At 40.8% G+C, this 12,575-nt stretch overlaps 1 protein-coding gene across 5 annotated transcripts; it reads right to left on the bottom strand.

Moving 5' to 3' along the window:
- Positions 1-911: 911 nt before the first annotated feature.
- On the bottom strand, positions 912-12,520 carry CCDC47 (coiled-coil domain containing 47). Of its 5 annotated transcripts, XR_004842132.1 has the most exons (14): positions 12,430-12,520; positions 10,418-10,683; positions 10,181-10,288; positions 8,647-8,821; positions 8,183-8,304; positions 7,482-7,547; positions 6,324-6,425; positions 5,346-5,456; positions 4,680-4,765; positions 3,203-3,261; positions 2,406-2,515; positions 2,064-2,231; positions 1,643-1,774; positions 912-1,166 (listed from the first exon to the last, which is right to left on the bottom strand). XR_004842132.1 is itself a non-coding variant. In XM_009639654.2 (13 exons), exons 2-13 carry the CDS (start codon positions 10,676-10,678, stop codon positions 1,694-1,696), a joined length of 1,449 nt encoding a protein of 482 aa, XP_009637949.1. In that variant the 5' UTR covers positions 10,679-10,683; positions 12,430-12,520; the 3' UTR covers positions 1,174-1,693. The 5 variants fall into 5 exon arrangements, 4 of the variants coding, with proteins under 4 accessions (XP_009637949.1, XP_035751074.1, XP_035751075.1 ...); XM_009639654.2 differs by lacking the exon at positions 912-1,166 and having other exon boundaries at positions 1,174-1,774; XM_035895181.1 differs by lacking the exons at positions 912-1,166; positions 12,430-12,520 and adding an exon at positions 12,335-12,423 and having other exon boundaries at positions 1,174-1,774.
- Between the last annotated feature and the right edge of the window lie 55 nt (positions 12,521-12,575).

Here is a 12,575-nt window from a genome sequence, read left to right as displayed (position 1 = left end):
CACAAGGCGAGAGGCGCCTTCCTGCAGCTACGGGCCCTCTCCCCCAGCAACCGCTGCCCCCACAGGGAGCAGCTGGCGGTTGGAAAGACTCGCTTCCACCCACATTGCAGCAGAGATGATGCCAGCTACTCCGCGTTGAAAACCCAGGCTGAAACCTACCCAGGACAAACAAGAACAAGGCTTCGAGATTCTATTAGGTAAAAGGAACACGGAGTCCAGCCAAGTCAAGTAGGCCGGTGGACTGTTTCAATTGTATTTTACTCTTCATTAGATTGTTCATCTGAGTGTTCATATTACAAGATTAGCTGCCATGGCCCACAAATGTATGGGACTTCAGGAAAGCCCTCCACTTAACTCAAAAGAGCACAAACTCGTATTTCCTTTCAAAGAACTTTGTGAAACGAATCTTTAAATAGTGCTAAAATTTCACATCATCTACATTAGTCTTGGTTTTAAATAATTTTACCAACCATTACAAAATTAATGTATTTGCATGTATCAGGTTACAGGCATTTGCATTTAAATCAGTGTGAAGTATCCCGTGCTGGAACAAGAAGTTTAAGCCATTGCTGTTTCAACAGCAGCCAGCTCATTCTTACTGCCTCAGAAGGAAGTCTGCACAAGTATTGAACAAGAAAATGCAAGGCATTGTTTCCCCACAAAACTGTTAAAAGTCTGTTATAAGCAACAATAAAACACCTTCTAGACAGAAAGCATTTATAAAATGCAGCACACTCCCTCAGCAAAGTGCTTGCACAGCGGCATTTAACTTCATTCTTCCCATTCATATTAAAAAACCTGAAGTGATCATTTACCAGATGAAGAGGGTACGTGTCCTCTGAAACGTTTTTTACTTGCTTGGGGCAACTAGCAATCGCAGATACTTCACTGAATCTAGCAGCTGCTGAGATCAGGAGAAAAGTTTTTGAGGCAAACTTGTACAGTTAAAAATATTCAGGGAAAACTACTCGAAGCTGCTAACTCACCCTGCGCTTACTCCTGAAGAACCACCACTCTGACACTGCAGACTTCACATTGTATTAAGCTTGCAGCATTCAAAATCACAAGTAGGAAACCGCTCATGTATTCCATTCCTTTGTATTTAACCCATCTGTATGTTTTACACATAACACCAATCATGCCCACAGGTGAACTGTTTCAGCCCCCTGTTTGTTAAAAAAAGAAAACAATCACTTCTATTCTACAGAGCTTAAATCCCTGAAGACACTATACCGTGTATAGAAGGCTCTAAATTTTGTGCCTGTACAAGCTTGATGCAAATAAACACACAGTAGATGTTTATTGTGCATTTTTCCTCCCCTTAAGTTTTATCCCCTACCCTCCTGATAACCAAAACCAAAGTATGAATATGTTACCAGCACATGTGGACAGGTTTACAATCTTCTCTTTTTAAAGAACAAATGACAAGAGCATTCAAGAATATTGCTTTTGCTTTTTTTTTTTTTAAACAGACAAGTAGCAAAAATTTATACCACCTGGAATAAAACTGCAGAGACAAAGCTCTCTACATACATCTGCATGTTGCTGTAATACTTAAGTAACACCAATGCAAGGAACATTTCTCTTAATGGCTACCAGTGTTCAAAGAAGTGTAGTTATGGGGTTAAGTAGGTCTTTGTACCCTGTGAATTAAAATTCTGCAGGTGGCACTGAGATGCTTCTCACAATGGAGTCACATAGCTTTCACTTTGATTTGCTTCATCTTCATCTGCTTCTTCTCAAGTTTCTTCTGCTCACGCCGCAAAGCAGCTTCCTGTAGGCAAGGACATATAGATCTGAATGCACATCGGTGTTCTCTTCAAAGAGCGAGCTGATCATTTCAGAAGAGCCAAACAAAAAGAGACCTCCAGTACTTTGGTTCATGTCCCTCACTAGGATCCTTTGCATGTTCCAGAAAGCAACAGCATATACCCTGAAAGCTGTCTGCCTTCCAGCAAGTAAGAAATCAGCCAGCTGTTACTGGTTTACCTATGGGTAGCCCTGGAGGTATCACAGGAGAAATCTGCCAGTAGAGCTTGTAATAACCTGAAAACCCATCTCACCTCCAGCCGACGCTGTTTTTCAGGATCCTCTTCATTCATGATTCGCTCCTTCTCTGCCCGTTTTTTCTCTTCTCGGCGGGACTGGGCAGCCTCCTGTCTTTGCACGTGAGTCAGTTTAAGGAAGTTCTCTTCCACACGAGCCCTGTTCTTGTCAGCTTTTTGTTTACCCTTTTCACAGAGAAAAGCAAATGCAGTTAATACAGATTTCCCCATGACCAGGATGCTGTATCTCTGGTAGTCATATTAGAAGCATAAGGCTCCCAATCTTAAGATTAAGGATCCAGTGGTAATGGTTGCAATTTCATACAACATTCAGAAGACAGAAAAATATACACTACTTACCTCTCTGTTCAGACGGAATTTCTTTGCTTTGTCAATAGAGTAGATAACCATGCTCATCAGAGGCAGCAAAGACTCCATGTCCTTCGGGGAAGTGTTGCCTGAACCAGGCACTGAAATAAAGAGTTTCTTGTTACTTCAGGATTTTTGTACTTGCTATAATGCTCGTCCCTTATTACTCACACCATTCATGAAAAAAATTTATTTTTATCCTCTTTAGGAAGGGCATAACTAACTAAAAGAGACATTTAGCTTTGGAGATCGCATTTAGATTCCTCACACAGTGACAGGCATATTTCCTCCCCACAATCCTTCTTAGTTTTATTAGTACAGAATACAAAAATAAGGGGTGAGTTCAGGCTCTGACGTTAGCTTCACTTGGGGCTATGGCCTTGAATTTTGAAGAGAACTATGGGCCTTTTCTAGAATAGACCCCCAAAAGGCTGTTTTTATTTCAAACCAGGGGTAACCAAGTAGCTCTGTGCAAGCTCAAACTGCAAGGTGTGTGGCTTAAAAGCAAGCCAGCTTCCAATGGTGACCTAATGCAACCACTAGTAAAGACAGGAGTATGAACTAAGATCAATAATAGCAAGATTGAGTATCCTATTATCATGACAATATGCTGCTTGGTCCCCAGTGTTATTACTGCCTTCTGTTTACTGGTTAATCAGTCAATGATCCTGTTACATGCACTGAAGTCACTCATCATATATTGTCTTCCACAGATGACAGAACTTGAGCATGTGACTTACACAAGTAAAGCACAACACCCCCAGATACACATACACCAGTTCTCTTACCATTAAATGTAAACAAAAGTGTCTTTTTAGTTTCGGGCAGTTTTGTAAGCTGACCCTCCCTGGTAGCAAAGAAAAAAGTGGCTGGAATGAGTGAATAAAAAAATACAGGTATACAAAATACATAACATTGTTAAGGAAAACCTTGTCAAGAACCAAGACATGCTTGCAAGCTACTTGAATAAAATAAACAAGATTAAAAAAGCCTGGCTGTAACCCAAATGTAACTTTCAAACTATTCAGATTCCTGAAGTCTTTTACTCAAAAGCATGCAGTGAAAAGGCATTAATGTAAAAACATACTAACAGCACCATCCAATCCAATCCTCAGAGGTCATCTAAGCCCTAAGAATCATAGAGTCATAGAATGTTTTGGGTTGGAAGGGACCCCTAGAGGTCATCTAGTCCAACCCCCCTGCAGTGAACAGGGACACCTTTAACCAGATCAGAAGGCCTGTATGTTTTTAATATGATACATTTTTAATGACATTTACTTATTCCCTGTTGTTTATACTACTACAGATCTTATATCAGTACCAGTTAGAAAAAAGAAGCCACAAACGCTTTCTAAAGCATTCAAGTCTTTGCTGCCCCAAACCCCACAATATTCTAATTTAAGATAGTCAAACCTACACTTCAGATCCCCCAAAGCCTAGCAATTTCAGTACAAGGTACACATACTGCTGTCTTTTAATTAAATCAAAATATGTTCCTTTTTTGGGAGGGCAGTTTCAAGTTTCAATATGGATCGTTTATTTATATGCCAGTGAGCATAATAAACCCTTGCAAAAGCCTACATGGTAATTCAGATAAGATAAATCGCCCACCACTTGGCAATTCTGAAGCAGCAGCTAAAAGCATCTCAAAACTAGGAGGCTTAGAGAAACAGAACAGATACTGCATGTGTGCATTTCTGAAGCACAGCTGAGAATCAACCTGAACAAAACTACCCAAGCAATGGATTCAGCAGCAGAATGTTTAGCCATTATCAGCTAGGGAAGGGCAGGCAGCCTTGATTTTTTTGTTTGTTTTTGTTTTACACTGCAGACTTTGCTTAAACCTAGTTCTCAATGCATTCAAATAGCATCTGAGTTAGTGTTGAGTTCTTCTCCCGCAGTGTTGTTTCTCAGCCCCTAAACTCTTAACATGCTATTGAATACCTTTAGTGGGATTACTCAGTTGTTTTCCATGCAGCTGTGTACACTGTAGCTGCCAGGTGTTATCTGAAATTTGTAGCTGCCCAAACTACAGCGTAACCAGCACACAAAAGTAAATATTACAGCAATACAGCACCTTGATCTTCTAAACTAATGCATCATTTGGAAGCATCGGGTGTATATTTATTCACCTGTTTCACCTTTGCTCCCAATTTCTCTTTGTGTGCATTCCAGCAGGCTTCACACTGCAAACAAGTTTGTCAGTCTCTACTTTGCTTAGTGTTACAATAGCTACTGGGAGGAGAGACCAAGCTTTATACATACTCTTGCATAAGTTTTGGACCGGAGAACTGGTCCGAGAATTGGACGGACTCAATCTTGTCAGCATAGTGTGTGAGGAAATGTATCATCTAGAAGAGAAACTGGGGTTAGTTTTTCCCAACGCCAACCCATTTGCAGCCTACCCACTCCGTACGGGTTTGCCGAAGTGTCCGTATATCACTGAGAGAAGTGCTGTGCTCAGCTTCCCACAACGACACTGAAATTTAAACTGCCGGGTTTTTTACCTTTTGCTAGAAGGGGCCTCAATGCATGGAATTAACATGAGCAACTCTGATAAAGATATGTAGCTCTCATTTGGGATTTTCCAATTCATTTGATAACACGTCAATTTTGAGGACCTGCAGGCACACCATCAACACCCTCCTTTGAACTGGCTATTGAAGCTAACTTCCAGGCTTTGAAAGCCAGTTTTAAGTCTGCAGTTCATGTTAAACTTACAGTTGCTATGTAAAAGGAATAAAGATGTGAGAATTACATAATTCTTCCAACCCTTAAGCTTCCTTAGGGTACTGATTTCTCTAGATCTCACTAGGGCCATTTGGCACTCCTGTTGTGAAGTTTACAGGAGATAAAGGTTAGAACTTCTTTGCATAGGCTCTAAGTTCCAGGGTTACCAAGGAATACTTGTACTAATTCATTCAAGATTACCTTAGCGTCCATCATTCCCTCTGTGACCTCCCCCATCTCCGACAAGATAGCCAGAGAATCTGGAAGCCCATATTTTGCACCAGACTTAGGTTTATCACTGCAGAACTCACTCTGTTTCAGAGAGAACAAGGGGAAAAAAATAAACACAAGCTTGTAAGTATCTTATCAGACTGAACTGTTCCAGCACAATGAGACCCCTAGAAGTACCTGATAAGAAACAGTAACAATACACTAACTCAGTCAGTCTGGCTGCGGAAATTTCAAGCATCAAGTAAAGCATGCAGTAGCAATAGTCTGTAAGTTAGTATTTCCCTTCAGTAGTGAGTACTTTAAGGAAAAAGATAAAACAATTGTAATAAATCCATGCTGGAATGGTCAGGGGCATTTTGCTTATATTGTTTAACAGAATAAAATAAACTGGCATCTTTAATAAAATAAACATGACACTTTAGTGCTGTTACTTGAGACAAGTATGAGAGAAAAGATTTGCAAACCACTGCTTGTTATCACTGGATTCTTTGCAAGCTTCAGGGCTTGAACATATGGAAAGTTTTAATTTCAGATTGCATGAAAGCAGATGACTTAGACCCAAACTTTCCACATCACACATCACTAATTTAAGTTTACTTTTCAATCCTTGAAAAAGTCATTTGTGCACATTAAATGAGGTGAAGTGACACTCGTGCATCTTGGCAATATACTTCAGCCTCCTCCTAAATGAACTATACACCAAAGAGATAAAAGCTGCTTTCAATTGCCTCTTTTCTCACAGTTCTGACAGCAGCTGGTTAACACTTCAGACGTTTGATGGCATTAGACTTTCATCCACTAGATGAAAATGTCTTTTTCCTACACACTAATTCCAACAGGTCAGTCACAAGTTTTCAGCCGTTCCCAAGAAAATAAGCTATCTACAGATCACAGGTTCTTCTATCCCATTATTGAGCATGTTAGTATTCCCAATGTGAACATACATACCAGGTCCTGCATCTCTTTCTGAAGTCGCACCAGTGCTTTTCTCGTTCCAACAGCAAACACATAGGTGTCCATATCTTCATCATTCATTGTTACTTTTATTTGCTGTGGGACAGAATGTTATTAGCCTTGATCAGATTTATATGATGTACTCTGCCTTCAAGACTACTGGCCAAATGGAGACCTATGACTTCACTGTTTGTCTGACACTGATTCATAAGAACAAAGGCTAAGCGAGGCCATATACAGCTAAGATAAAGGTTGTTGAATTAAAGCTTCTCAGTGTGTCTTAAAGGCAAGTAGCTTTTTTATTTTATTGAGTACTCAATTAAGTATTCTGGTGTAATGCTACAGTGTAGCGACAGTGACTAGAACAGCAGAGTTGTAAGACTTACTTGCAGTGCAGATATTCATTGCTTATGAGCAATTGCCCACATCTAAATTAAGTAATTTTTATGGATATAAGCAAATACAATTATAGATACATGGAAAGAGCATTCACAGAGCACACAACTACCGTTCTTCCAAAATGTAACCTCTCTTGGTATTTATGCGGTTAGAGATTCCCCTCATCTACAAGACCAAGGGCCAGTTACAGGATATAACATCCAGGCCAGCATATGCATTAAGTAGCTCTGTTCAAGCAGATTGAACAGACAGAACAATCATTAAGTATTTCAGATTGTAAAACCACTTTTTATCAAGATGAGGTCTTGAAGCATGATAGACTGTTCACAAAACCACTCAAACAATAAAACAATTCCCAGTCATCAGCAGTTTGCACTTCACAGGCAGAAAACAAATACAAACTATTCTTTCAGATTGCTTCAACCGTTACTGAACTGGAAGATATGGACTACTATACAAAGACACCTAGCAGTTCACTTGTGTGTCATAAGAACAATCAAAAGCAGAAGAAACACTGGAACAGGTTGCCCAGAGAGGTAGTAGAAGCCCCATCCCTGGAAGCATTCAAGGCCAGGTTGGACGGGGCTCTGAGCAACCTGATCTAGTTAGCAGTGTCCCTGCTCCTACAGGGGGGTTGGACTAGAAGACCCCTAGGGGTCCCTTCCAACCCAAAACATTCTATGATTCTATGAAGAACAGAACCAAAGGAATGCAATAATTTATCACAGCTAATCTTAAGGGCTGAGTACATACCACTTGGTCAGAAGCTGGCCTCATCATTCGCGCCAGAACGTTCAGTAGGTCTTGTCTCTTGAGAAACTAAAACAAGTTTGTAAACACAGAAGATAGCTAAATACACCTCAAGCGCGGTACTTCATTGGCAGATAGCAGTGGGGCTCAGGGAAAAAGAGGGCAGTTATAAGTAGATGTTTTTCATAGAATAATTCAGCTTTGAAGGGCCCTTTGGAAGTCACCTATCCTGCTCAAAAGCAGGCCTACTTTCTGCATTAGATGAGTTTCTCAGGGCCTTGTACGCTCAAGTTATGAGCTGAACCAATGTGTGGGGCTGTTCCATCCCAGGTGCAGGACTTTGTTTTTATCTGTTGTACTTCATTGGAATTTCTGTTGGTCCATTCCTCCAACACACTAATGTCCCTCCAAATGGCAGCTGGGCTCTTCAGCATCCACTCACCTCTGTTTATGCTATACTTCTGGTTTCTGTACTCCTTCTGTAAGCATTCACTCTTACCCACTTCGATGGGCAGAATACAGGTCTGTACAGACCTGTAGTCTGACCAGTCTTCCCTTCATGTGTGCATATTCAGAACCCTGTCTTGGAACGTGAGCAAAAGAGTCGAGCTAGGACTCCTTGTTCCTCACATTGGAATGGAAAAGCCTCTAGAACCTGAAAACTGGTGACAGCTAAACAGTGCTATAGTCTCACTCATCCTTACCTTTAGCTGGATGAGCATTCCTTCACAGCACACCCTTCCAGAGCACCACAAGTTATATATGTGTTCATTTTCTTGATTTAGTTTCCCAGTACTTGTAGCTTCTTTATTAGTGCCATCATCCCCTGAAGAAAACAACAGTTAAAGAGAACTGCAGTCTAAAAAAAAAAAAAAAAAAAAAAAATCACAAATTTAAACACCAAAGTTCATTAGCAGGCTTAGAGCTCAGTTGTTGCTGGATTACTTCAGTATCACTGTGATGTTTTTGAATAATTTATACTACATCACCATAATCTAATTGCAGGTCTGGAAGACTGGCACACTACTTGTCTACAAACAGAGCTGTCATTAGTGCTATCATGCATCTGCGTAGAAAAGGTTACTCTTCTCTGTAGCCTACATGCAGGTCTAAAGCCAGCTTTCTTCAAATAAACTAAAAATGGATCCATATTCATTATGGAACTCACCAACAAGAGCAAAGTTACTTTCCAGCAGATCCCTGTGAGTATTAAACCATGCATGAGCCAGACGGTTGTTTTTGTTCTTCCCAATGATGTAATTCATGATGTAAGCAAGAAGACCTGTAATCATCAGGATCTCCATGTAATAACTCTCCCAGCTGTTTTGAAGGTGAGCAGGGACCTATGGTAAGTGAATGGAGACTGGTTTTCACATATTGAATGAGTGGATTCCATATACACAAACAATTTGTAAAAGTACTGGGAAAGCTTCATCTCAAACACAGCAATAAGCTTCACAAAGGCGACAGGACACAGCTAAGCCTACATAATACTGGGGCACAGCAGTCATACAAGAAACAACTGATAATAGCATTCCCAAAAAAACTGGCTAATACAAACAAAATACTTCTCTCTTCCAAGTGAGCCTGTGCTAGCATCCCTCAGAGTAGTCCACAGCCCAGCCTTTCAACCCATTGACTATTTGAGCTTGATGTCCTGCCCATCACAGCATTATCTGATCACCATGTAACTTCTGTTGAAATCTAAAGTAAAACCCAATGTCTAGGAGCATCTTCAAGATGCGACCAAGAGCCACAGATTGTGTAGGGGAGCAGGGAGGCCTGCCTGACTCTGCCAGCTTCAGAGAATAATTAGCTGTTCTGCTAACACTGTATCACCCTTCAGTCATAAAAGTACCCAAGCTTTAATTTTCAGTACCAAAGTCAGACATAGTACTTAAGAAGAGATTTAGGGATAATGAAAATACAGGCCTCAAGCACTTGATCGTTCTGTAAAAGACTCTTGGGAGGCAATAAGGAGGTAATGCAGGGTGGACAGAGAGACTGGCTTCAAAAGCCCATCAGAAGAGTAAATTTCTAATCTGAAACTTTAGCCATAGATAAGCTAAAAATACATTATGTTTATTGTAAGCATATCATGATTGCAACCTCTTCTTCATGTGTGGACAAAGCACTCTGACATTCTGGGACATGTGGTTTTTCTCTGGATTAAATGAAGCTCATCGCTGTAGTTCCTCTGCTTCACCCCCAGAGCCACATGGGTAAAAGAAGTTAAGTGATAAAATGCTTTAGTCAAAACTATGTTTCAAAAGGTCTGCTTTAATGAAGAATTTCCAATTACAGTTCTCAGTTTGAGTACAGAATAGAGCATTGATCCAAGGATGGCAATTCTGTCAGCTTAAAATGGAGATCAACAGACCAAAGACACCTGCCCTGGTTCCTGGTACAACCTTCAACAGCCGCTATTTAAAGTAGCATAAACCATGCAGAAGAGCATGGAATTTGGGACTGGCATACCTGGATCATATTCTGCTGCTATCCTGTTGCATTATTTCAGTTATTTCTTGTCTCCACACGTCTTCCCGTTTCTGCACTGTCTCTTGTTAATTCAAGTAGCAAATTCTTTAGGACAGATTCTCTCTTATGCGTACATTTATACACCAGTGACATTATTGGCCTAACACCTTAAAAATAGGAGTGACGAAACACTGAACAGAAAGCAGATCAACATTTATACCTACATTAACTATTGTTATGGGGTCTTTATTTTTGCTAGGAGACGCATCTGGTTTCTCTTCATAGCCTTCAAACTCCTCATCATCATATGGTTCACTCTCAGTATCACCTTCCTAACAGACAAGATCAGAAACAGCATGAAAATCCCAAGGCTGGCAAGCAAAATCCAAAAAAATGAGGTGAGAAAGAAAGGTGTAGAGATACTATAAGGAAACACATAGAAGGAGGAGATGAGGCATTACCTGTGCATCTGTGACATCAAAGTCTTCCTGATTCTCATCCTGGCCTTCAAGCTCTACCGTGGCTTCTTCTTCATCATCTTCTGTAGTGATGATCCTCTGAGGAGACTCTGTGACTGCATCTTCGTTAACATCTTCAAATTCAGCAAAGTCATTATCATCATATTCCATAATGTCATCTCCATGCTCAAATTCATCATACTTTGCCAAAGAAAAATTCCATGGGATGAACAAGACAGCAATAAAGATATATAAATTCTTCATTTTCACTGAAAAAAAAAAATAATCAAGCATTGCAAAAAAATCCTTATCAATTCTATTACATCACACTTCCAGTAATGCCCAAGTTCCATGAACAATTTAAAAATACTATCAAGGGTCAGACCAGAGAGAAAAATAACACCCTGTCTGATCTTGCAATCTTCTGTATAAAGAAAGTGAATACTCTCACAAGAAAAAATAACTTTGAAAGTGAGGTTCTAGACTCTCTTGCTTGTAGCAAGAGCAGCTGAGGCAGAAGCAAGTTCACATCTGGCAGAGGTATTTAGAGGAGCAAGTTCTGGAAGCAGAGATGTTCTGCTATAAAACTGAGTCTCCAATAGCATCTCTCAGTCAGTCAGCATCTCCAGCTTATTTCAAAGACCACACACTGTGCCTACAGTTGTTATTAATTAGCAATTAGACACAGTCAGGTCAATGAATGTGTAACAGCAGCAGTCAATCTTAAAATAAACTTAATTCATTTACTTTAAACAGCAATGCTCCAATAGCCTCTGCTAGTTTAAAACTGCTCATCTTTGATTTTCTAGACTGCATGCTCAGAATCAGGTCCCACAGCATCCCAGCACTATTTCTGTTTAGAGAGAGAGACCTTTTGTTGTAAGGTCCACAAAAAAAAAAAAAAAAAAAAAAAAAAAGCAGGAAGAGGATGGATATTGCACTAGTCCCCAAAACAGAGAGAACTGGGGCTGATGAGACTAGCGCTCTCTCCACAGATGTGCCAGAAACCTGCAGACCGTTCGTCAGTTCTCTTTTTTTTTTGCCTTCAGCTTCCTAGGTCTTTTCTGCTTGATCTCAAAACAGTCCCTGTCTCCCACTCAGACTGTATATCACAGAGAATTATGAATTACTAAAGTCCAAACTAAGAGCCTCAAAAGGCGGTAGTAACCCTACTACTGCATTTCATAAATAGCTATGGAGGATCGGCTGCAACAGACTTGGCAGTAAGACTCATTTTACTCCATCCTGCAGTCAGATCTGAGTGGGAACTTGAATGTTGATGAGATTGTTCTCTTTAAAACTTGAAATAGAAACAATGTTTCTAAATTACACCAGAACTCCGAGTACCACATGCAGGAAACCTACTGCTATGAATGACACAAATGGCTAAAATAAATGCCTTTGTCAAAGACTTCTCATTCTAGCAAAAACCTGAACAGAACATGTTCACAAGAACATTAAACAAGATGGGAAGTACAGGAAAGCAGAGCCCAGGAATTTAGCACATTGCTCGGGTATGTCACAATTTTATGTGACTTTAAACAGAAAAACAAAACACTATTCACATGTAACAAAATTTGTATTCAGAGGTTAAAACACTAGGACAACACAGGCACCTGCTCAACCAAACGCCAACAGTTTCACAATAAGCATTTTGAGACTGTTGGAGTATATCCACTTTCAAAAGACCCTACGAGTCCATTTGCTTTATGCAAAATAAACTTCTGCAGCTGATTCCAAAGAGACAGTTGAACTAGAGATGGGTGAAAACTAGAACACTCTCCTAACTCAGCCGTCTCTGTCACAATGCAGAATGGGTTCTAAGTACAAACAGCTCCACGAAGCAGAACATGCTTTGGCAGGCCCTCCATGATCCACATGCCACCGACCTTCCCTTATGAGCAGAGCCGATTCACCCACCGATCTCCACACAGGCGAGAGGGAAGGGAGAGGCGCTGGGCCCCAGCAGGTCCGGCCCCCTTCGTGGCCCCCCGGCCTAAGGCAGGGACACTCACCGCAGGTGCTGCCTGGCGTCCCGCCGTAGCGTGGATCCCCTCGCTCCAGGCACACGCCTCCGCTCCCAGATCCTTCCAGGGACACAAGTCAAGGTTAGCCAGGCTAAAATTAGCTCCCTGCTTCTCCAACCGCCCCGGGGCGCGGG

Source organism: Egretta garzetta, unplaced genomic scaffold (assembly GCF_000687185.1).
Source record: "Egretta garzetta isolate BGI_Z169 unplaced genomic scaffold, ASM68718v1 scaffold385, whole genome shotgun sequence".
Lineage (NCBI taxonomy): Eukaryota > Metazoa > Chordata > Aves > Pelecaniformes > Ardeidae > Egretta > Egretta garzetta.
The sequence above is the reverse complement of the archived record's forward strand: the minus strand, read 5'-3'. Positions and strand labels throughout refer to the sequence as shown.

Coding starts and splice junctions, on each gene's coding strand:
- CCDC47 (XM_009639654.2), bottom strand. CDS start 10,678: ATGAAGAATTTATATATCTTTATTGCTGTCTTGTTCATCCCATGGAAT. Junction 7,548..8,182: donor GAATGCTCATCCAGCTAAAG/GTAAGGATGAGT, acceptor AACTTGTTTTAG/TTTCTCAAGAGACAAGACCT. Junction 2,516..3,202: donor ACTTTTGTTTACATTTAATG/GTAAGAGAACTG, acceptor TCTTTATTTCAG/TGCCTGGTTCAGGCAACACT.